This window comes from Schistocerca gregaria, chromosome 8 (genome assembly GCF_023897955.1).
Source record: "Schistocerca gregaria isolate iqSchGreg1 chromosome 8, iqSchGreg1.2, whole genome shotgun sequence".
Lineage (NCBI taxonomy): Eukaryota > Metazoa > Arthropoda > Insecta > Orthoptera > Acrididae > Schistocerca > Schistocerca gregaria.
The window spans coordinates 498481776-498507804 of NC_064927.1; the positions used below are offsets into that span (position 1 = coordinate 498481776).

The window sequence follows — 26029 nt, forward strand, 5'->3', positions numbered from 1 at the left end:
TGGCAGCGACCAACCTCACTGTGTCAAGACTTGCAGTGTGACTGCTGCCCTTCTGACTTCACAATACAGTCCTCTGTTTTGTGCAAGACAAAGTTATCTTCACCTACTCAGGCACAAGTGCCAATGCTACAAAGTCTGCATTGGTCATAAGTCAGCTTGACCACCAGTGTGCTGCCGAGGCACGGGACATAATTACTGGGCCACCTGAAAGCCATTCATACACCTGGCTGAAGGCAGAGTTAATGAGAAGAGTATTATCTTCACAAGAAGAATGCCTCCATAAGGTTCTAACACATGAGGACACTGAGGACCATGAACCATCCCAGTACTTGCAGCACCTGCATAGTAAGATCAACACTGGTGCAGTTCTAGACAACCTGCTACAAACTATTTGGAGTAGCTGTTTGCCACCTCAGATATTTCTCTGGATTCCATCCTGTATTTTTCATTGTGTAAAGATAGTAAAATGTCTTATTTCACATGACACTTTCACACTATGGTTTTCCTCTTTTTTCTTTTCTGGAAAAATTTACTCTCAGGGCTATGCAATGTATAATAGTAACACTATCCTCTTTCCAAGTTCAACATCTCAGTTGTTATATAGGGATACTGACACAGTTCTTCAGGGTAGCAATTGTGAGGTTGTGGTACATAAAATGGATACCAGACATCATTACTATGGTCCTTATGTCAGCTGGTAGTGTGTAGTGTAACATTATGAAACTATGTGTGTATAGTGTGTGTAGTATGGGAGTATGGGAGTGAGGAATGAGTGAAAAGTGTAGCACTAGCCTTTTACTTTATTAAATAATGTCTTTCTAAAACAGTCCTATACATTAGGGACAAACTGTTTTAAACAGACTGGCCTCGTATTTAGGAAGGTGCAGGCTCCAGTCTCCATCCTGTCACCATGATTTAGGTTTTCAGTGGTTTTCCTAAATTACTTCAGTTCATGGTTCCTAGTACAAGGCCATGACCAACTACCTGCCCCATCCTTGTCAAGCTAAACCTGTAGGTGTATAAATGCCTGTATAAACGAATTGCATTATTTTTGTAATTCTTAAATTGTAGCAGCAAGACTTGTCCAATATCATTGTAAAATTTAGTTATGGATGAATAAAAATAACAACAACAACAACTACTACTACTACTACTACTACAGGTGTAGTACAGGGACTGATGCTGGGTCTGCTCTTGTTCTTGTTATGATCTTACATCAAAGGCTCAAGAAGCAGAAATAGTTTATCTTGCTGATGATGCAAGTATTACAATCAAGCCAAATGAATTAACTTAAAAACTTGAAAATGCAATTTCTTCCCCAAAATTACAGTTGCTCAAATGAGAATTAAATTTATATGTTTACTCATCAAAAATTGCAAGCATTAAATAATAAAATATCGCCATATGGTATATTTTGTGATTTTTTTCTATGGCATTTGAAAGTGTAAATCATATTGGTGGTTTCATAAAGAACTGTCTATATACCTAAAATTACATAAACAATGCAGAAATATAATCGATCAGAATTGGGTGAGAAACGTCAACAATCAGTTGACAATTAACAGTAATACATATGGTGCTACAAAGATCAATATGGGGACCATTTGTTTTTCTTGTGTGTGTAAATAATATCATACAACCTGCTGATTCCCATATAATTACTTATGCTATGACACCACACTGCTGTTTTATGGTGATAACAAGGAGGATATGACACATTTTCAACATACATGACAGCAGAAATGACTAAATATTTTAGTAACCATGGATTAAAAGTCAGTATCACAAAATCACAGTTACTGGAGTTCAAGGCAGGCAACTCATGCCACAGTTGTGTGAGAAATATTTGTGCAATTTCATACAGAGACAATGAAGATCGTAAATTTCTTGGTCTGCACTTGTATGTCAGTCTCCAGTGGGAATCCATGTCAACTTTGCTTGCAGGAAAATAATCAGTGAATTCTGGTCACTTAGCCAATGGTCCAAAATTGTATGCGATATAACGCTGAAAGTGTTCCCATTTATTAATTATAATGAAGCACACATGACACTGGTGTAATATAAGTGAGTTATGGGAGAGAGCTAAGAGGGAGAGATAGCCACTGCACTTAAACAGAATACTGGTGCTACAAAAGAGCCGTTACGCTGATACATGGTCTGGGCAACAGGGAGACCTTTCATGACGTTCTTATCAAAAGTAAATATCTCACAGTATACAAAATTTTTTTTAAGCCGTCAGGCCAATGCACCCATATGTTCTGATGAACATAATCACAGCACAAGAAATAAAGAAATAAGCACAATTATTTCAGTCAAAGAACGAAATTAAAAGTATAACATCACAGTTCATATATCAGTGGTTCAGTGTGGTACAACAAATTGTCAGAATCTGTAACATCACATACTGGTGATCCATTGAAAACAAAGTTTAAGTTTCTTGTTGTAAATAAGTGTCTGTATTCACTGAAAGAATTCTAAGCTGTATATATTTTATAGATTAACCTTTGTAGATAAATCTGTTATGTATTAAATGTCTGTACACAAATAATGCATGGTATATAGTGGAAGATGCTCTAAAATGACATACCACAAGGGAAATATTCTACTGTGGGTACATTTTCTACTGTGAAGTATAAGTTAACACTATAAGTACGAGTTAACATTAATGCTATTAATTACACAGTGATACAGGGAAGAAAACTATGTTATACCTTATATGAGTGTTACAATGTAGTATTAGAAAGATTACACAATGTCATGTCCTCAGAGTCATTGGGCAAAATGACATACTCTTGTGTCTTCTATAGATGTTCACCTTTATTTGCAAACATCACAAATAATGGTTTGTCAAATTATAGGTAGGCTATCATATGTTTGGGGTCTTGACCAGTGAGACCCTCCAACACCATCTCTGATTACAGAGTGGTGCTGAGTAGATACTCTCTGCCAGTTTAGTCTGGATGCAACCTGCGCCACATTAGGACATAGTGTAAATACGGTATTGAACTCTAATGTATGGATTTGTGTTGTATCTTGTCACACCTGTCCATACTCAAGTTCCTAAAAGGCTATCTCATCGTGCTGTATTTTCTCGCTTTAATGCAGAGCCAGTTACTGTGGAACGCTAATGCAGCCATTATTGAAATCTGCCCCTACACATTTTGCATGAACTGACAGAGTGATTTGCATGCATCCTTGTTTTACATGCTGCACTATGACACAGAGCATTTGTTCACAGTACATCAAACTGTTTTCATACCTGAAACAATGACACAAACATATAGTGTACCTGTCACCCAGTGCATCTACGGTGTCCCACCTGCCATCAGTGTGCAAGAAATGGTGTGCTCGACACCATCAACAATGACAGCCATCTTGCCTCACCGCAACCTCCACTCACCTCTTGAGAACAAGAACCCGAGCTCACACGACTTCAGCTGACCCTCACTGATCGTGACACCCTTACCAACATGCCATTTCATATGGTCGTGGGACCTGGCATCCTCTTCGTGCCATGGCAGTCAGCCATAATGTCATGCCTTTGTCCAAATGACACTGTGATGACATGGCTCACCCTGATCACCACCTTGGAAGGAGGTGACACTTCCTTGCAGTGGCGCCAGAAAACACAGCAAGCTCTCATGCAGCAGATGCCAGTCTCCCACCACGCACCACCAGTCTACGCTGGTTCCACCTGTGTTTCGGCTCCTCCACATGCAAGTGCCAATCTCTGCACACACTTCACCACTGTGCTACATGACCCGCACCATGCGCACTAAATCACAGATCCTATCTGACATCACGCTGCAGCATTTGCGCCACAAGAAGAACAGTGTTAATGCACTGAACAAACATTCCAGGATGATATCATGGTTCCACAGACATCTACTGGGCAACTTGTTGCATACAAGAAGCCATCTTTGCAACATTTGTTCCCTCCTGAACAACTGCAACAACTGCAAGAACAGTTTGTGGCATACAATCTTCTGGTTTCAAACAACCCCTCCCCATACAAAAAATGACAACTGCAGTGCAGGGGATGCAATCTACTGCCCCTGCCACAGTTAGGAAATCTCAACCTGATGACTCATATCCTAATGGTCTGGTCATGCCTCACACAGACAACATTTATGGCACATCTGGCCAGGTGCATCTGTGTCTCCACCCTGTGAGAAAGGATCCGCCTGTGGCCTGCCTCACAGCCAGCCACGAAACATGCGGTCAAGCACATCTGTTCACAGATGACCACACCAACAACCCATGTCCCTTCTCTCATCATCCTCTGCTCTTCACTAGATGGTGGAGGGGTGGCTCTGTGGGTACTCAACCAGTGACACTGCCCAACACGAAATATCTGACTATTGAGCAGTGTTCAGGAGATGGTCTCTGACAGTTTAGTCTGGACCTAACCTGTGTTACGTTAGGATGTTTGGTCCACAGCAGTATACATACACTGTGTAAATAAAGGAGGGAACCCTAATGTATGGATCTCAGTTGTATTTTATCACACCCATCCATACCTGAGTTCCTGCAACTGCTTATTGTTTGTTGTATTAAATTAAATATGAGTTTACCTGCCATCAATGGCTGCTTACTGAATTGGTTGCCAATTTCATTCCACATGGTGTGAAAAAGCAAGCTGGGATAATTATACTCCCCTTCTTGTTTTGCCATTTGCCTCCTTAAAATTCATTTTTTTTTCACTTTTAACTAATTACCATTAACATAGATGAACATAATCCACATTTTCATAAAAGAGAAAGGTTGGCACTCAGTTTTAAGGAATGTAAACCAGGTCTAATTTTGTGCTTGGTTTTATGTATGTAATTGATTTTCTAATTTATTTTGACTATTCCTAGTTAGTATCTTTCACTATAGGGCAAAGTCAGTAATTGTTTGATAACTTAAATTCTATTGTTGATGCATAAATAAATATAAATTCTGCAATAATTATAAATGTTTGGAAGACGAAATGCTAGTGATCTTAAAGTATTTATTTGTCTCTATTTCAAAACATGTTAGCAAAGCCAGTCCTTAATTAATTCTAAAGTAATTAACAGTTTTGTCTAAAGTATTGTTTGCATAACTATATGTGTTAATTTTATGATTTAAACAAATTATTTGGCCTAACTCTTGCAACAGAGGAAACTGTTAAAAACATTCTGCCTAACTCATCTGGTAAAAGAAACCGTTAAAAGGACTGAATTTTTCGATGTATTCAGTTCATTTAATGAGTCAAGTTTTAATTGTAATTTCTGTAATTTAAACTTTGAACAATGTGTAGTTTAAGCAGTTATTATTGTGAAGATATATAAGGTCCCGATTTTTGGCCCCAAGACAGTTAGTCCACGCCCGAGTTTCAGACGAGGAACCTGTGTTGGTTAGGTCAACAACAATGTGTCTGTGAAATAAGTGCTACACAATTAGGCCATGTGTAAAAACAATAACAGTGACTGTTTCCATACACACTTTTCTATAGGCCTACTACAGGACTTGTGAACTTTGTGGTTAGGTTTTTGCTGCTCGTAGATGTTCAACAGTAAACTATGGTAACAGTATGTGGAGTTTCGCCTGAAAACTATTAATGAGGCTTATCAAAAGTTAAACAACAGTGCACTGCCCATACCAAATGTATATATGGAGGGTTGTGAAAAGTGAAAGTAAATAAAAGTGAAACACAAATGTGCATCTGTTGGCTACATCAATTACAGTAGACAGTAGTTGTTCAGGGTGACACACAGGAGATGGACGGTTTTCAATGAAATAATACTCAGCCATCTTTAAAACTAATGCATGTTTATTTTCACAAAATCAAAGCTCATTATTTGCCATTTTAGTTAACAAAGTTATTTGTGAAAAATAATGTCATCAAGGTAATGTCCAGTGGTGTCACCGCCAGACGCCACACTTGCTAGGTGGTAGCCTTTAAATCGGCCACGGTCCGGTAGTATACGTCGGACCCGCGTGTCGCCACTATCAGTGATTGCAGACCAAGCGCCGCCACACGGCAGGTCTGCCCCAGTTGTACAGCCAACTTTGCTAGCGATGGTTCACTGACAAAATACGCTCCCATTTGCCGAGACGATAGTTAGCATAGCCTTCAGCTACGTCATTTGCTACGACCTAGCAAGGCGCCCCTATAAGTTACTATTGATATTGTAAATCATGTACCGTCAAGACCGACGCTCGTCATTAATGGATTAAAGTTAAGTATTCCAGCAGCTACGTCCGTTTTTCTCAATTCTAATTCCCTTGTCATGTTCCAGACCTCACGTCAGCCTGCGTAAGCTGACACGCTTGCATTTCGGCCTCCTTTAGCAATACGGAGTTGGCTCTCCTGCCAACCACAACATGTCCATCATTTTGAATGCAGGACTCAAGTCTCTTCTCAGAATCCTCCATCACACGGGCTAAAATCTCTGCATGGATCACAGCAATTTCCTGAATGATTGCATTCTTCAACTCGTCCAAATTTCGTGGTTTGTGGTTATAGACACAGTTCTTAAGGTACCCCCACATAAAAAAGTCACATACTGACAAATCGGGAGACCTGGGAGGCCAAGGAACATTGCCAAAATGTGAGATACTTCGGCGAGGAAACATGCGTCTAAGAACTGTCATTGAAGTGTTTGCGGTGTGCGATGTTGTCCCATCCTGCTGGAACCAAACACATTTTTAAATGATTCATCGTCTTCTTAGTTCTGGTTTCAAGAGTGTTTCAAGAATACGAATGTAGCAAATCGAATTAACAGTAACTGTGGCCCCATTCTCTTAAAAAAAACTAAGGTCCAATAATACCAACAGAGCCATGAGCACACCAGACTGTTACTTTTTATGAGTGTAGAGGCTGCTGGTGGATAAGGTATGGATGCTCTGGAGCCCAGTAACGTAGGTTTTGCTTATTCACAGTCCTGTTTAAATGAAAATGAGCTTCATTGCTCATCTATAAAATTTCATTTTCATTCAATCCCAAAATCACTTGCATTCTGCAAGCGAAGTCTTCTCGTATAGAAAAATCAGTTTCCTTAAGTTGTTGGACAATGAGGGAATTTTAATTCTTTACGCAAAATTCATCTAATTCATTCACGATTGATTCGTAACTCACTAGCATGACGTCTAGCTGACCGTCCTGGGCTTCTGACTGCCGCTTGCCTTACCCTTTCAACATTTTCTGGTGTTGTTACTCTGCGTCTCGGGCCAGGATACTTCTTATCCAGTACGTTTCCAGTTGATCTGAAGTTTTCCACCCATCTGAGAATTGTGTTATGGCTTGGAGCAGCTCCATGTTGACCAACATAAAACCACGCAAGAAACAATCATTGCGTAGCAATAATAGATTCACCACTTTTCACGAAATTGTCATAGACAAACACTCAGTGTTGCAAGTCCCACCGCTCCATAGTGACTGAGTAAATGAAATGGCGTCTTGTGTGGATCAGAACTATCCCCATCACAACCACCTCCCACCACCGCGCCCTCAGTACTACGCAGTTCAAAACCATCCATCTGCTGTGTGTCTCCCTGTACTTCAGCAACCCATATTTCAGCCAGTACATCGACATTGAGGACAACAAAAGAAGAAACAAAGAGGGTGAATGCCATCACATGTGATGCCCCAGGTGAGCAATATTGTATGGGGGTACAATAAACAAGGACTCGCGAATTTTGAACAGTGAAAACAAGAGTGGTTTACAGTGTATTGATGCAACAGCCAATCAGCTCTTGGGTTTCATGGCCACAGTATGACAGCAGCCAATCAATGAGCGAGTTCTATGGAAGCAGCCACTGAGTATAGGAGCAGCCAGCAGCATGCAGGTAGACAGAGCTGACTGAGACAAACAAGACGCCTCACTGAGAGAATTACAACTTGCAGCAGATGACAAGTTGAGATAACCACAGGAGAGCAGCAGCCAACGAGTGATTAAAAACAAGACTTACCAAGTGGGAAAGCGCCGGTAGATAGGCACAATAAATAAAACACACAAACACACACACAGAATTTCTAGCTTTCGCAACCGATGGTTGCTTCTTCAGGAAAGAGGGAAGGAGAAGGAAAGACGAAAGGATGTGGGTTTTAAGGGAGAGGGTAAGGAGTCATTCCAATCCTGGGAGCGGAAAGACTTACCTTAGGGGGAAAAAGGGAAAAAAGGACAGGTGTACACTCGCGCACACACACACACACATATCCATCTGCACATACACAGACACAAGCAGACATTTGTAACGGCAAAGAGTTCGGGCAGAGATGTCAGTCGAGGCGGAAGTACAGAGGCAAAGAAGTTGTTGAAAGACAGGTGAGGTATGAGCAGTGGCAACTTGAAATTAGCAGAGGTTGAGGCCTGGCGGATAACGAGAAGAGAGGATATACTGAAGGGCGAGTTCCCATCTCCAGAGTTCGGATAGGTTGGTGTTTGGCGGGAAGTATCCAGATAACCCGGACGGTGTAACACTGTGCCAAGATGTGCTGGCCGTGCACCAAGGCATGTTTAGTCACAGGGAGATCCTCATTACCAACAAACACTGTCTGCCTGTGTCCATTCATGTGAATGGACAGTTTGTTGCTGGTCATTCCCACATAGAAAGCATCACAGTGTAGGCAGGTCAGTTGGTAAATCACGTGGGTGCTTTCACACGTGGCTCTTCCTTTGATCATGTACACCTTCCGGGTTACAGGACTGGAGTAGGTAGTGGTGGGAGGGTGCATAGGACAGGTTTTACACCAGGGGCGGTTACAAGGGTAGGAGCCAGAGGGTAGGGAAGGTGATTTGGGGATTTCATAGGGATGAACCAAGAGGTTACGAAGGTTAGGTGGACGGCGGAAAGACACTCTTGGTGGAGTGGGGAGGATTTCATGAAGGATGGATCTCATTTCGGGGCAGGATTTTAGGAAGTTGTATACCTGCTGGAGAGCCACATTCAGAGTCTGATCCAGTCCCAGGAAGTATCCTGTCAATGTCTGCTTGTGTCTGTGTATGTGCAGATGGATATGTGTGCGTGTGCGAGTGTACACCTGTCCTTTTTTCCTTTTTTCCCCCTAAGGTAAGTCTTTCCACTCCCGGGATTGGAATGACTCCTTACCCTCTCCCTTAAAACCCACATCCTTTTGTCTTTCCTTCTACTTCCCTCTTTCCTGAAGAAGCAACCATCGGTTGCGAAAGCTAGAAATTCTGTGTGTGTGTTTGTGTGTTTTATTTATTGTGCCTATTTACTGGCACTTTCCCACTTGGTAAGTCTTGGAATCTTTGTTTTTAATATATTTTTCCCATGTGGAAGTTTCTTTCTATTTTATTTTGATTAAAAACAAGGCTATTCATGGAAAAAACCGTTTTATATTAAGTGAAACATAATGAATGGCCTTAATGAACAAGACAGTGTGACTGAAAACAAAGGTGTAGAGGTTAAGTTTTTAAATAAACAGAAAGACTTAACAGGGAATGATTTGCAAGAAAATAGTCATTACAGAAAATTGGAAGCAACAGTAAGGAAAATTATGAATAATATAGCTACAAAAGAAGGCATTAATAGGTTGAAGAAAGTAGTATGGTACATAATATGATTGAGAAATTAACATTGAGTAGTAAATGTGTAGAAAAGAGAGAGAGAGAGAGAGAGAGAGAGAGAGAGAGAGAGAGAGAGAGAGAGAGAGAGAGAGAGAGAAACTTTGTGATGACAACAGTAGAAAGGTGGAGGGTTTTGAGAAACAATGCGCTGAAAATAGGGTTAAGCTCGAGAACCAAATTGATCAGATTAAAAATGATTCAGAAACTGAGGTAGAAACTAAGTGTGGAATAGTGGTAGAGGAAAAACCGGTAAAAGTAAATGAAAATGTAGATTCAAAATTGACTGAAATAGAGAAGAAAGTGGAAGAGGTACCAAATCTAAAGTACAACGTAAGTGACAGTGTGTCTGATTCTGACTAGTTGTAATGATGATAGCAGTGACGAATCCAGTGGTGATGAGTTGGTTGGGTTGTTTTGTATGGTGATGAGACCAACTGTGTGGTCATCAGTCTCATCAGATTAGGGAAAGATGGGAAAGGAAGTCAGCTGTGCCCTTTCAAAGGAACCATCCCAGCATTTGCCTGGAGCGATTTAGGGAAATTATGGAAAACCTAAATCAGGATGACCGAATGTGGGGTTGAACTGTTGTCCTCCCAAATGTGAGTCCAATATGCTAACTACTGCGCCACCTTGTTCAGTAGAGTGGTGAAGAGGATAGGTTATTTGAATTTGTAATTGATAATGATGGCCAAGTGGTAAGTAAAGAAAGAATAAAGGAGGATAATATTAGGCTGCATGAAGAGTTATAGTTTGAGAGTGGTAATGAGGACCATGCTATCTGTCATTTGACAGTGTATGATAATTGATTTGATAAGTAGGATGATAGTTTTTCCAGGGAAAGAGGATTTGCTGTATGGAGAACATCACATGGTGAGTACAAAGTGGCACCCTGTAATAACAGCAAGTGTAAAAGATATACATGTTAAGTGTTTACTGGAGAGTGGTAGTGATTTTAATCGCATTTCACAGGCATTTTTTGAATCTATTAAGAACACAGAGGGTATAGTGGTGATGCAGGTGTATAGAATAAAAATTGTTGGTGCTACTGGTAAGCTATTAAAGAGTGTGAAACAAGAGATACTATTAATGGTGAAACTGGCAAAACAGCTGTTGAAATACAGTTTCTTGCTAATTCAAAATCTCAGCATTGATGAAATATTTGGGACTAATTTCTTGTGCAATTAGCAAGTAGGAGGTTCTACATTTTGAGTTGGATTCATTATGTGGCAGTAATGCTTACCCCTGCTGTCTGTCTCATTTTTCATTTTTCCTGAGACAGTCAAACTATTATCCTACCCTATCTGTAGTTTATAAGTGAATCACAAACATTCTGTCTTTCTGCCTTTGACTTTCATGTGTTTCTGTACAGTAAAATACTTTAGTATAGGGGAATATTTAAAAAAAAGCTTTCTCCAGTGTTTCTGTGTGTGTGTGTGTGTGTGTGTGTGTGTGTGTGTGTGTGTGTGTGTGATTTCTCCCATGTGGAATGTTTCTTTCTATTATATTTATATATGTTGTGTTAGTGATAAGTAATGCAATCATAAGAAGATGGAAGAAAGTAAATTGGCACAATGATTAAAGAATTTCTGTCAAAGAGGTAAGGTAAACTGAAAATGAAAGGTGTCAGCATATGTGAAGGATAATCAGCATCTGAAGTAATGTGCTCATTGGTGCAGCAGCAGAGGAAATAGGCAGTAAAAATCATCTTGATTACTATATCTTAATATTTATTGTGATACAATAGAAGTGTTTGTTGTTTCAATGCCATCAGTATATGGAGATAACTATCTACACAGAGAAGTGTCATGGTACAGCCTTGTCTAACATTAAGGAATTACAACTTTAAACATAGTATGTGGAAAGAATAAGCAAGGTTTGTATGTACAAGGTGTACAACTTTGCTTCTGCCATTTGCCAATAGGTGGCGACAACATTAAGTAGTGGTCAAAAGAAACAGATCGCAGACATCAGGCAGTTAGCTTGGACCTCGGTCAACATAAACTCATTCAAACATTAGTTGATATGTGTCTGCATCATAAAGTTGTTCTTGATTGATAATGTCAGGTTACGAGCCTAATTCTCATAATTTGTGGGAGGTGTTACAGTTTTGTTTCAATATGAAGAAAGCAGCAGCTGAGTTTCATCAAATGCTCTCTTCAACACTTCAAGAATGATGATTTTAATGTCATAGATCAGCACAGTGCTGGAAGAGAGAATGTTTTTAAAGATGCAGAATCGGAGACACTGTTGAGTGAAGACTCACGCCAGACTCAAGGGGAATTGTCACAAGTAGTGGGAGTGACACAGCAAGCCATTTCAAAATGTCTCAAGGCTCTGGGCACGATTCAGAAAGAAGGAACTAGGGTCCTGTGTTAGCTGAAAGCAAGAGATGCTCAATGGCATTTGTGTGTTTGTGAACAGTTGCTTAAGAGGCAAGAACGGAACTGATTTTTGCATTGCATTGTGACCGGGGACGAAAAATGGATTCATTATGACAACTCTAAATGCAAAAAATCATGGGGATATCCCGGCCTTGCTTCCACGTCAACAGCCAAACCAAATATTCACAGCTCCAAGATCATGCTCTGCATTTGGTGGGACCAGCTTGGCTTCATGTACTGTGAGGTGTTAAAACCAAGTGAAACAATAATAGGTGCTTGTTGTTGTTGTTGTAATCTTCAGTCCTGAGACTGGTTTGATGCAGCTCTCCATGCCACTCTATCCTGTGCAAGCTTCTTCATCTCCCAGTACTTACTGCAACCTACATCCTTCTGAATCTGCTTAGTGTATTCATCTCTTGGTCTCCCTCTATGATTTTTACCCTCCACGCTGCCTTCCAATACGAAATTGGTGATCCCTTGATGCCTCAGAACATGTCCTACCAAGCGATCCCTCCTTCTAGTCAAGTTGTGCCACAAACTTCTCTTCTCCCAATCCTATTCAATACTTCCTCATTACTTATGTGATCTACCCATCTAATCTTCAGCATTGTTCTGTAGCACCACATTTCAAAAGCTTCTATTCTCTTCTTGTCCAAACTATTTATTGCCCATGTTTCACTTCCATACATGGTTACACTCCATACAAATACTTTCAGAAAAGACTTCCTGACACTTAAATCTATACTCGATGTTAACAAATTTCTCTTCTTCAGAAACACTTTCCTTGCCATTGCCAGTCTACATTTTATATCCTCTCTGCTTCGGCCATCATCAATTATTCCAGTCAACATTGTCAAAAGCTTTCTCTAAGTCTACAAATGCTAGAAACGTAGGTTTGCCTTTTCTTAATCTTTCTTCTAAGGTAAGTCGTAAGGTCAGTGTTGCCTCACGTGTTCCAGTATTTCTATGGAATCCAAACTGATCTTCCCAGAGGTTGGCTTCTACTAGTTTTTCCATTCATCTGTAAGGAATTCATGTTAGTATTTTGCAGCTATGGCTTATTAAACTGATTGTTCAGTAATTGTTGGGTTCAAATTAATGATGATGTAAATAAAATAGAAAGAAACTTCCACATGGGAAAAATATAATAAAAACAAAGATTCGAAGACTTACCAAGCAGAAAACCGCCAGCAGACAGGCACATGAACAAGACACACAAACACACACACAGAATTGCTAGCTTTCGCAACCGATGGTTGCTTCTTCAGGAAGGAGAGGGAAAGACGAAAGGATGTGGGTTTTAAGGGAGAGGGTAAGGAGTCATTCCAATCCCGGGAGCGGAAAGACGTCCCTTATGTGTGTGTGTGTGTGCGCGAGTGTACACCTGTCCTTTTTTTCCCCTAAGGGAAGTCTTTCCGCTCCCAGGATTGGAATGACTCCTTACCCTCTCCCTTAAAACCCACATCCTTTCGTCTTTCCCTCTCCTTCCTGAAGAAGCAACCATCGGTTGCGAAAGCTAGCAATTCTGTGTGTGTGTTTGTGTGTCTTGTTCATGCGCCTGTCTGCCGGCGGTTTCCCGCTTGGTAAGTCTTCGAATCTTTGTTTTGATTGTTCAGTAATTTTCCCATCTGTCAACACCTGCTTCCTTTGGGATTGAAATTATTATATTCTTCTTGAAGTCTGAGGGCATTTCGCCTGTTTCATACATCTTGCTCACCAGATGGTAGAGTTTTGTCAGGAGTGGCTCTCCCAAGGCCATCAGTAGTTCCAATGGAATGTTGTCAACTCCGAGGGCCTTGTTTCGACTCAGGTCTTTCAGTGCTCTGTCAAACTCTTCACGCAGTACCGTATCTCCCATTTCATCTTCATCTACATCCCCTTCCATTTCCATAATATTGTCCTCAAGTACATTGCCCTTGTATAGACCCTCTAGATAAGCCTTCCACCTTTCTGCTTTCCTTTCTTTGCTTAGAACTGGGTTTTCATCTGAGCTCTTGATGTTCATACAAGTGGTTCTCTTATCTCCAAAGGTCTCTTTAATTTTCCTGTAGGCAGTATCTATCTTACCCCTCATGAGATAAGCCTCTACATCCTTACATTTGTCCTCTAGCCATCCCTGCTTAGCAATTTTGCACTTCCTGTCGATCTCATTTTTTAGACGTTTGTATTCGTTTTTGCGTGCTTCATTTATTGCATTTTTGTATTTTCTCCTTTCATCAATTAAATTCAATATTTCTAAATAATTAATGGAAAATCTTATATATGTTGCTTCATAACCTGGGTTGTGAGTAACTAAATGCACTTTCCTTTCTTCCCTTTCTTTCCCCTCTCTCGTCCCTGATGAAGAAACACTTATTCCAAAAGCTAGGAACTTAAATTTTCGGTTGTTTTTGGTGTATCTATCGGCTGTACTGAGCTGAGGTAAGTACTGGCCAGCCCGTCTATCTCTTTGTTAGTATTAAATTCAATATTTTGTCTGTTACCCAAGGATTTCTACTAGCCCGCATCTTTTTACCTACTTGATCCTCTGCTGCCTTCACTACTTCATCCCTCAAAGGTACCCATTCTTCTTCTACTGTACTTCTTTCCCTCATTCCTGTCAATTGTTCCCTTATGCTCTCCTGTAAACTCTATACAACCTCTAGTTCTTTCAGTTTATCCAGGTCCCATGTCCTTAAATTCCCACCTTTTTGCAGTTTCTTCAGATTTAATCTACAGGTCATAACCAATAGATTGTGGTCAGAGTCCACATCTGCCCCTGGAAATGTCTTACAATTTAAAACCTGGTTCCTAAATCTCTGTCTTACCATTACATAATCTATCTGATACCTTTTAGTATCTCCAGGGTTCTTCCATGTATACAACCTTCTTTCGTGATTCTTAAACCACGTGTTAGCTATGATTAAGTTGTGCTATGTGCAAAATTCTACAAGGCGGCTTCTTCTTTCATTTCTTAGCCCCAATCCATACCCACCTATTACGTTTCCTTCTCTCCCTTTTCCTACACTCGAATTCCAGTCACCCATGACTATTAAATTTTCATCTCCCTTCACTATCTGAATAATTTCTTTTATTTCATCATACATTTCTTCAATTTCTTCATCATCTGCAGAGCTAGTTGGCATATAAACTTGTACTACTGTAGTAGGTGTGTGCTTCGTATCTATCTTGGCCACAATAATGCGTTCACTATGCTGTTTGTAGTAGCTTACCTGCATTCCTATTTTCCTATTCATTATTAAACCTTCTCCTGCATTACCTGTTTGATCTTGTGTTTATAACCCTGTAGTCACCTGACCAGAAGTCTTGTTCCTCCTGCCATCGAACTTCACTAATTCCCACTATATCTAACTTTAACCTATCCATTTCCCATTCCATGCTCCGATCTGTAGAATGCCAGTTTTCTTTCTCCTGATAACGACATCCTCTTGAGTAGACTCTGCCCGGAGATCCGAATGGGGGACTATTTTACCTCCGGAATATTTTACACAAGAGGACGACATCATCATTTAATCATACAGTAAAGCTGCATGACCTCGGGAAAAATTACAGCTGTAGTTTCCCCTTGCTTTCAGCCGTTCGCAGTACCAGCACAGCAAGGCCATTTTGGTTATTGTTACAAGGCCAGATCAGTCAATCATCCAGACTGTTGCTCTTGCAACTACTGAAAAGGCTGCTGCCCCTCTTCGGGAACCACACGTTTGTCTGGCCTCTCAACAGATACCCCTCTGTTGTGGTTGTACCTACGGTACGGTTATCTGTATCGCTGAGGCACACAATCCTCCCCACCAACGGCAAGGTCCATGGTTCATGGGGGGAGGTGCTTGTTATCGAACACAAATAATGCATCTGAGCAGAGCATTAAAAGACAAACAGCCACAATACAGTGAGAGGTACTATAAAGTGATTTTGCACCATGACAACACTCACCTCCATGCTGCTGAAGAGGTCAAAACATACTTGGAAATGTTAAAATTGGAAGTCGTTCCCACCCACCGTGCTCTCCAGACATTGCTTCCTCTGACTATCACCTGTTTAGGACATGGCACATGACTTGGCAGACCAACACTTTTGATCTCATGAAGTAGTCACAAAATGGATCGAATTGTGGATCACTTCAAAAGATGAACAATTTTTTCAACATGGGATTCATGTACTGCCCAAAAGATTGGAGAAAGTAGCGGCTAGCAATGGAAAATACTTTGAATGATAAATGTGTAACCAATTTGTTTCATTAAAGCCTCAAATGTTGGGGAGAAAATGGCAGCAGCAAAGTTGTACACCTTGTATATTCACCTTCAGACTAGAATCTCAAGGAAAGAGATGGGATACAGTGAAATAATAGTTTTTCTAAGCAATAATTTTGTCTGATTGGTGATGAGAGTTAAGTTTGCCTTAGCATAGGTATCTGTTACTGTGGAGTGTTTTCCTGTAGAGTCAGTTTTGCATTAGATAAGCAGAGCAGGTGTTTATTTAGTAGATAATGAAGCAATAAAATAATGAATAATATTAGGGTCTTAATGTTTAGTGAGCCTGTCTCTGCAGTAGCAATATATTTGAGAATGCCCTCGACTAGTTAACGAGGTAAGAAAGGTAAGTAAAAGAATGGTTGTTTTGGGGTAAGAGACCAAACTACGAGGTCATCGGTCTCATCGGATTAGGGAAGGATGGGGAAGGAAGTCAACCATGCTCTTTCAAAGGAACCATCCCGGCACTTGCCTGGAGCAATTTAGTGAAATCACGGAAAACTTAAATCAGGATGGCCGGATGTGGGTTTGAACCGTCGTCCTCCCAAATGCGAGTCCAGTGTGCTAACCAGTGAGCCACCTCGCTGGGTATTGGGTACTGTTTATATTGTGCAATTCAATTCATGTCACTGCAGCTGGAATGCGAGATTAACAGAAAGAGAAATATTTACAAGTCACATAATGTTGAATCATTGGATCTATAGGATACCTGAAAACTTCTATTTGTTTTCTAAAGGAATTATGAGCTTAAAATGGTAATACTGGAATGAAGAGCGATAAGTTTGCTGATTAACTGACAACTGTGTAGATAGACTAATGTGGATATTCTGACAGGTCAACTACACTCCTGGAAATTGAAATAAGAACACCGTAAATTCATTGTCCCAGGAAGGGGAAACTTTATTGACACATTCCTGGGGTCAGATACATCACATGATCACACTGACAGAACCACAGGCACATAGACACAGGCAACAGAGCATGCACAATGTCGGCACTAGTACAGTGTATATTCACCTTTCGCAGCAATGCAGGCTGCTATTCTCCCATGGAGACGATCGTAGAGATGCTGGATGTAGTCCTGTGGAATGGCTTGCCATGCCATTTCCACCTGGCGCCTCAGTTGGACCAGGGTTCATGCTGGACGTGCATACCGTGTGAGACGACGCTTCATCCAGTCCCAAACATGATCAATGGGGGACAGATCCGGAGATCTTGCTGGCCAGGGTAGTTGACTTACACCTTCTAGAGCACGTTGGGTGGCACGGGATACATGTGGACGTGCATTGTCCTGTTGGAACAGCAAGTTCCCTTGCCGGTCTAGGAATGGTAGAACAATGGGTTCGATGATGGTTTGGATGTACCGTGCACTATTCAGTGTCCCCTCGACGGTCACCAGAGGTGTACGGCCAGTGTAGGAGATCGCTCCCCACACCATTATTGCCGGGTGTTGGCCCTGTGTGCCTAGGTCGTATGCAGTCCTGATTGTGGCGCTCGCCTGCACGGTGCCAAACACGCATACGACCATCATTGGCACCAAGGCAGAAGCGACTCTCATCGCTGAAGACGACACGTCTCCATTCGTCCCTCCATTCACGCCTGTCGCGACTCCACTGCAGGCAGGCTGCACGATGTTGGGGCGTGAACGGAAGACGGCCTAACGGTGTGCGGGACCATAGCCCAGCTTCATGGAGACGGTTGCGAATGGTCCTCGCCGATACCCCAGGAGCAACAGTGTCCCTAATTTGCTGGGAAGTGGCGGTGCGGTCCCCTACGGCACTGCGTAGGATCCTACGGTCTTGGCGTGCATCCGTGCGTCGCTGCGGTCCGGTCCCAGGTCGACGGGCACGTGCACCTTCCACCGACCACTGGCGACAACATCGATATACTGTGGAGACCTCATGCCTCACGTGTTGAGCAATTCGGCAGAATGTCCACCCGGCCTCCCGCATGCCCACTATACGCCCTCGCTCAAAGTCCGTCAACTGCACATACGGTTCACATCCACGCTGTTGCGGCATGCGACCAGTGTTAAAGACTGCGATGGAGCTCTGTATGCCACAGCAAACTGGCTGACACTGACGGCGGCGGTGCACAAATGCTGTGCAGCTAGCGCCATTCAATGGCCAACACCGTGGTTCCTGGTGTGTCCGCTGTGCTGTGCATGTGATCATTGCTTGTACAGCCCTCTCGCAGTGTCCAGAGCAAGTATGGTGGGTCTAACACACCGGTGTCAATGTGTTCTTTTTTCCATTTCCAGGAGTGTATTTGGTAACATTTTGTAATTTATGAAGATTTAATTTTCTGGTTGAATGAGAGGAGTGCTCAGAGTTGAGTAGACAAGTGGGGCTATGATTTGGTACAACTTCCATCCACTTAATTTTGATTTGATAGTAAGTAGGTTATGTGATGGAGACTCTCTCCTTTTTTCGTAACATAATGATTAGTAAAGCTTTGCTACTGCACATCTTCAACGTTTATTAAAGGTAACGTACATATTTTAGGTGATATTTTGCAAGTGGAAAAGAAAAAAAGTCTTTCAAGTTTAACCAGTTTCAAACAGTTATAACTTAAGAGTAAAGGTTTATAGTGTAATGTGCATTTGATTTTAAATTTTTACTAGTACACCCTTTTCATACTATAGTCAATTTTAGTGCTAGTTATTGTAATGTTATGAGAACTATGTAATGTATTTATTTATGATGTAATGACTATCATTTGCCATTAGTGTTAAAAATTTGTAGACTTAAGTTAGAAAAAGTAAGTATACTAAAGTAGGATATTTTGTCTAATTTTTTTGTGTACTGTGGTGGAGAAGAATCACCTCCAAGGGAACTGATTGCAGTGCACTTCCTAACTGCCACTTGGACCTGTTAAAGGCATGGACAGCGTGGTGAGAAAGTGTGCTAAAGATCATTAAAAGTGTGGAAGTTCCTGTGAAACTTTTTGCAACCCATTACGATTTACTTTGTTTGCAAGACATGACTTATTTAAAGTAATATGTAGTTTTGAATGTAATCCTTATTTACTCACAAAGGACATCACTTATGATGAAGATGTATAATTTTTATTAAAAGCATAACTTGTGGATCTTTTTGACAGTGTACAATGCACTGTATGTAAATATTTTGTATGGGGATTTTTGTGTGGCCAGTTCTCATAAGTATAAATTTTAAAAATATATGTACTGCAGTTTTTGATAGGATTTCTTGTGTAATTTTTTTTGTGTTTCGATTTTAAACTCAATTTCTGGTGTCACTTGTGGTCATTGAATTGCCATCTTAGCCATTTGCAATATCTCTCTGGTCAATCCAGTGGGGCGGCTGATGTGATGAAGTAAGATGGGATAATTTTACTTCCCCTCTTGTTTTGCCATCTGCCTCCTTAAAATTCATTTCCTTCACTTTTAACTAATTACCAATAACATACATGAACATAATCTGCATTTTCATAAAAGAGGAAGGTTGGCACTCAGTTTTAAAGAATGTAACAACAATCTATTTTTGTGCTTAGTTTTATGTATGTAGTTGATTTTCTAATTTATTTTGACTATTCCTAGTTAGATATCTTTCATTATAGGGTGAAGTCAGTAATTGTTTCATAACTTAAATTCAATTGTTGACATATAAATAAATATAAATTATGTAATAATTATAAATGTTTGGAAGACAATGTGCTAGTAATCTTAAAGTATTTATTTGGTTCTATTCGAAAATGTGTTAGCAAAGCCAGACCTTAATTAATTCCAAAGTAATTAACAGTTTTGTTTGTGTAACTATATATGTTGATTTCACAATTTAAACAAATAATCTGGCCTAACTCGTGTAGTAGAAGAAACGGTTAAAAAGACTGAATTTTTCGATGTATTCAGTTCATTTAATGAGTTAAGTTTTAATTTCTGTAAATTAAACTTTGAAAAATGTGTAGTTTCAGCACCTATTATTGTGAGGATATATAAGGGCCCAATTTTTTGTCCCGAGAGAGTCAGTCCGCAGCCGAGTTTCAGATGAGGAAACTGTGTTGGAAAGATCAACAACAATGCATCCACGAAATAAGTGTTACCTAATTAGGCTGTGTGTAAAAACAATGACAGTGACTGTTTCCATACATACCCTCTATACTACAGGACTTGTGAACTTTTTGGTTAGGTTTTTTACTGCTCATAGATGTTCAACAGTAAACTATTATAGCAGTATGTGGATGTTCGCCTGAAAACTATAAATGCGGCTTATCGGAAGTTAAACATTAGTGCACTGGCCATATTAAATATGTACATGGGGGATGGGGGGGGGGGGGGGTTGTGGAAAGTGAAAGTAAATAACAGTGAAACACAAGTGTACATCTGTCAACTACATCAATTACAGCAGACAGCAGTCGCACTTCCACAACCCATATTTCAGCCAGTATGTTGACACTGAGGACAACAAAAGAAGAAACAAAGAAGGTGAACCGCTACAATGGCTAACTCAAATGCTAGTTTCCTTATGTCATTCAATTTAAGTCCTAACAGCCTGGATTCAAGGTCTTTAATGTACTATTTTACCTCAGTTTCTAGACATGTTCAAAGCATTGCTGAAACCAACCTAAACCATTATCAGAACTTAAAACTTACTTATCCTTACCATGTGTTCTTCTTCTTGAAGTAGCCTGAGGAACACCAGATATTTTTCAAGGTCACTAGCAACTCATTTGCTTGTTATTAGTAGTCTTCTGCACACTTTCTGAATCCTATGACAGGCAATTAATCAGACTGTCCGAACAGGCCTTGGGAGGCCCAATGGTACTGACCAACTGCTGTGTCATCCTCAGCCTACTGGTGTCAGTGGAGGTGGATATGGAGATGCATGTGGCTAGCACACCGCTCTTCTGGATACTGTCAGGTTTTGTGACCAGATCATTCCCTTATAATTACTAAGCTAATCATGTGTACATATCCTCTTACTCATTCCACATTATTTCAATAAAATACCCATTCAAATGATCCATGAAACATGTAACTAATGAACAACCAGTTTCCTGCAAATGGATGGCCATTCAATTTAGATGAAAACGATACATATGATTCAGTGGAAAGTCCTGGATGGTAACAACAGTGTAGAAAAGATAGATTCCTATTATTTACATAGAGGGCACACTGACTCATGGACAGTCACAATGAGAAAGACTGCTAAAAATATAATCTCTTGATTTAAAAAGACTGTAGCAACTGCATCACATTCTCTACCAGGATTTCAAGCACCTCTTGTCATGCCCTGAAATGAGGAATACCTTTCCCATTGTCCTCCCCATACCTCCTAAAAAGATATGCCACCATCCACCGAACCTATGCAATCTCCCCATCTGTATCTACTCCATCCCTGCTCCCCACTCCTTGCCCTGTGGCTCATACCCCTGCAATATGCCTAAATGTACAGCCTATCCCATATATCCTACCACTACCACCTACCCCAGTCCTGTCACAGGCCTCTCCTACCCCATCAGAGGCAGAGCTATCTGTGAAAGCAGCCATGTAATCTACTAACTAAGCTGCAACCACTGAACCATTTTCTATAAGGGCATGACAACTAACAAGCTTGTCTGGCCACCACCAAACTGTGCCCAAGAGGCAGCTGGACCACCCAGTTGTCGAGCACACTGCCCAACACGAGGTGCTTCCCATTCTCTGCTTCCCTCCATCCACCCCCAGCATGGCCTCCTGACTCTACACCTAACAGCCCATCCTGTTTCCACCATATCCCTCCACACTCCCACAAGCAGCATATCATCTTTCCCCACTAAGCAGCTATCCCTGCCCCTCCCCTGCAACTCAACACTTCTCTATGTGGAGAGAAGCAATCTATCCTTTTAATGTTGTTGTTATTATATACAATTGAGTGTTGTAAAAAGCCTGACCACAGCCTTTAGTTAATGGATGAGGGTAAACCAGTAAAAAAATGCAGAATATTCTATGTTCTAGGGAGTTTACATTAATAAGAGTCTGAACTGTGTGTCACATGCTACAGATCTTTTTAAACATCTAAGATCTGCAGCTTCTGCATTACAGATAGTATCATAGTTTGAAGACAAAAATATAAAAACAGTTGACTTATTTTTTCCTATTTTGCTACACTTATGTGGCATCATATAATGAGGAAATTTATCACTGAGGAAAGAAGTATTTGTTTCACAGAAGCACTTAGAACGATTTATGTGTGCCATCCACTCTAGAACATTTTTAAGCAGATCTTTAAACAGTTGGGTGTACCAACAGTAGCCTTGCAATACATTTACTCTCTTAAGAGGTTTGAGATGGTGAGAGGAAGAGAACATGGCTAAGTATAAATCACTGTGTGCATTAAAAAAACCTTAAGAAATCATTAATTGGTCAGCATGTTGCCATACTTTCTGCTGAAAATATGTAGTGTAATTTTAAAACTGTCTCACTGTGAGAGGCAGTGCTTGGTTTGCGATGGTACACCATACTGGTAACTTTGAGAAAAAAGAGTGTTAAAACAATGTTTTATGATTAGTGATTTATCTGGTAATAAACATGCAACCATTCACTTTTTTATGAATTATTCGACCATAAATACATTTTCAAGCCACCTCAGGCTCACATGAAGATGTTACAAGAACATTATGTCGTGGGCCAAGATTAGCTATATGCAGTGCTGGTGCTGCTGGCAGAAATGATAGAAATTTAGTAATCAGTGACAAAACGTTTATGAACCTGAAAGTTTTTTTATGGTTTAGGTACATTCAGGTTTGTAAACATTTCATCACTGATTACTAAGTTTCTGTCATTTCCCCAGGAACACCAATACTGCATCTATCTACACTTGGTCCACAACATAATGTCCTTGTATCATCCCCATCCGTTGATGAGCCTGTAGCGGTTTGAAAACATGTTCATGGTTGAATAAATTGTAAAAAAGCGAGTGGCTGCATATTTATTACATGATAAATTACCAGTTTAAATCATAGTTGCAGTTTGTCATCCACAATGGATATACTTAAATGTTTTAAGATGTCTAAATTTCAAAAAGCACACCCCTAAAGGCTATAGTACTGGAATCTTTTCTTTTGCAAATCAAGCACTGATAAAAGGTAACAGTTATGATCCACAGAACATGCTTATAACTACCTAATTAAGAAACTATATCTTTATTCCACACAAAATAAGTAAGTAAACATTTTAAAAAAATTGTTAATCACTGTCCTTTGAGTAATTCTTAAATTTCAGATATTTTAACAATAAACCACTTTACCTTAAGCCAGGATGATGCAGATGAAGGCCATTTGGGATCATAGCTTCTAATAACTCCTGAATCTCTTTGAAGAGATGGAATTTCTCCTTGAGTGCCTGAAGCAGCATATCGTGTTGTGTAATGATTGTATGCGAAGAAATCTGCTGTACCTGAAAACAAGATTAAACTGGAATAAACACTGTTGATTTTTAAGAGGAACATTTTTATCATGTTTCACACTGGTTAATACAAAATGCAAAGTGCCATAAAAATATAGTTGTTATCCCACAAATATGTAAACTACTTTCTTGAGATCATTCTATGATAAATGTAATGCACAAGCAAACAAAAATTAGATTCTGAGTTGGTTCATTTATTTGTATTTGCATAACATCTAGTAGCTGTTGTTAAAGCATAATGACAGTTGTGTAGGTGGTCTGAAACATACTCCTTCCTGATCAACAGAATGAATGCATTTGTGAGTGAATAATGTAAACTGATATTTTTTACCTTTTCACTGAGAAATAAAACAAAGTTCATTTTTCAGTCCAGTTATCTTATTATCTAATTTTGGGATTTATCCATTTAATATGGTTCGTAAACATCACCTCTAATCACCATTCTACAGCGTTCTACTGGAACTGACATGAAATGTAAATAGCCTAGGGGAAACTAAACTCAAAAGTTACGTTTTATGACCCAACTTGTACAAATATGCAGGTAAAATGAACTAAAAGTAGCAGAAACACATGTAAATGCAGCTGTATAAGTAACCCATCAGTCACAAAGCCATATAAAGTGGAAAAAGGGGTGCAAAAGAAACTGGATATGTAACCCATAAACTCAACATAATTATATTCACAATGACAGGTCAGGCATATGCAAATGAGGGTGTAATGATTGTGAAGTATCATATATAGGCCAGACTGGCATAATGTTTGAGACTAGGTTCAATGAACACAGACCAACTAAGAAAGACCAGGCTAAACAGAATTACATGTTTTCTGAGCATCTTAAGTCAAGTGGACACTAATCTCCCACACTAGAAACCTTGAGAACACTGCTCCTTGCCCAGAAAGAGAAAAAGCTTCAGATGCTCAAGGAGCTGGAAATCGTTTAAGTATCTGTATGCTGGTAGGACAAGTCACTGAACGATCAGCCAATTAGCAGAAATAAAGTACATTATGATGAAATGCTACCAGTGTTTGGAGTGTTGCTTTAATGATATCTTTATTTTATGTCAACAGCACTATTTTTTAAATTGTTTGTTTTGTTATCAGGCAAGTTAGAGGCATTACATTTCAAGGTGGGCTTTTTAATGGTCTTATTTTATCATAAGTGACATTACTTTTTTGTATTTTATGTCTTATGTTTCTTTATTTTAATGGCTAAAAATAGGCTTTTGTCTGTAATTTGCAACATTTATGATTGCCCCTGATCCTGATGCCTTGATGTTTGGATCTGTTGATCTTGAATTCATGTACTGTGCATGTACTTTAAAATTTAACTATTTTATCCTGTACCACAGAACTCTGACATATTTTGTATCCCTTTTTATCATTTCACATATTTTTTCTGCTTGGTGTAGGGGTACCTTAATGTAATTTTGGTTACATGTGATTGCAATGCTTTACATATATACATATTAATCTATTTGTTTTATATAGATTTACATTTCATAGATGTGCCTTATGCCAGTCTTGAATGCCAGCTTGGCACCTTTTGCCACATTGTACATGGTGTTTGTATCCTGGTCTGTCACAGTAATATTTGTGTGCATGCCAAACAGATATTACTGGGTGTTATGCAGCTCATACCACATTTATTTTGTGAGCGTGGTCCTATTCTGTGCTGCTGTGGTGGAGTCGACTGGTGTGCTTAAGGTAACATGTGATAGCTCCTGAAATTTTTCTGCCCCTTCTTGTAGATTTGTGATGATAAACTGATAGTTTTCTTTTCTTTTAACTAGGTACACTTTCCATTTTATGTGTTTTTATGATGGGTAGGTTACATATCTAGTTACTTTTGCATCCATTCTTCATTTTATATGGATGGATTACATATTCAGCTACTTTTATGAAGTTTCTACAGCTTTTAGTTTATTTTACCTTCACATCACACAAGATAAGTCCATGCCCCTTCCTCTATATGTTTCTAATAGATTGTTTTGTAGACAATCTAATGACGCCTTGAAAGGGAGAAATGCATTATTAATATTAAATAACTTTGTAACCAAGACCATTTTTATTCTGAAATAATTCAAAACCGATTCATATACCACACCACTAGAATTGAGCAGGAAAAATATTATATTGTTAACAAGATATGTAGAACTATCTCCAGGCAAAGGATGTATATGAAATCCAAGGATTGGGGGCAGGAGTTGTGTAAGAATGGATGGATATATTGTGTAGGTTCAGTGGATGGTGGAATACCACTGTGGAAGGGGTGGGAAGGATAGTGGACAGGACATTTATCCTTTCTTTACACAACCCCTGCTCCCAATCCCTTACCTCACGGCTCATACCCCTGTAATAGACCTAGATTCAAGACCTTTTTCACACATTCTTCAATGGCCACCTACTCCAGTCCAGTCACTAACGTCACCTACCCCA

At 39.9% G+C, this 26029-nt stretch overlaps 1 protein-coding gene across 4 annotated transcripts in view; it reads right to left on the reverse strand.

The window, feature by feature from the left end:
- LOC126285345 (myrosinase 1-like) overlaps positions 1-26029 on the reverse strand; it is a 502449-nt gene that overhangs the window by 22184 nt on the left and 454236 nt on the right. For all 4 annotated transcript variants that reach the window (XM_049984661.1, XM_049984663.1, XM_049984664.1 and 1 more), the window contains one exon: positions 23436-23584. In XM_049984661.1, coding sequence (XP_049840618.1) covers positions 23436-23584 — 149 coding nt within the window. The remainder of the gene's footprint in view (positions 1-23435; positions 23585-26029) is intronic.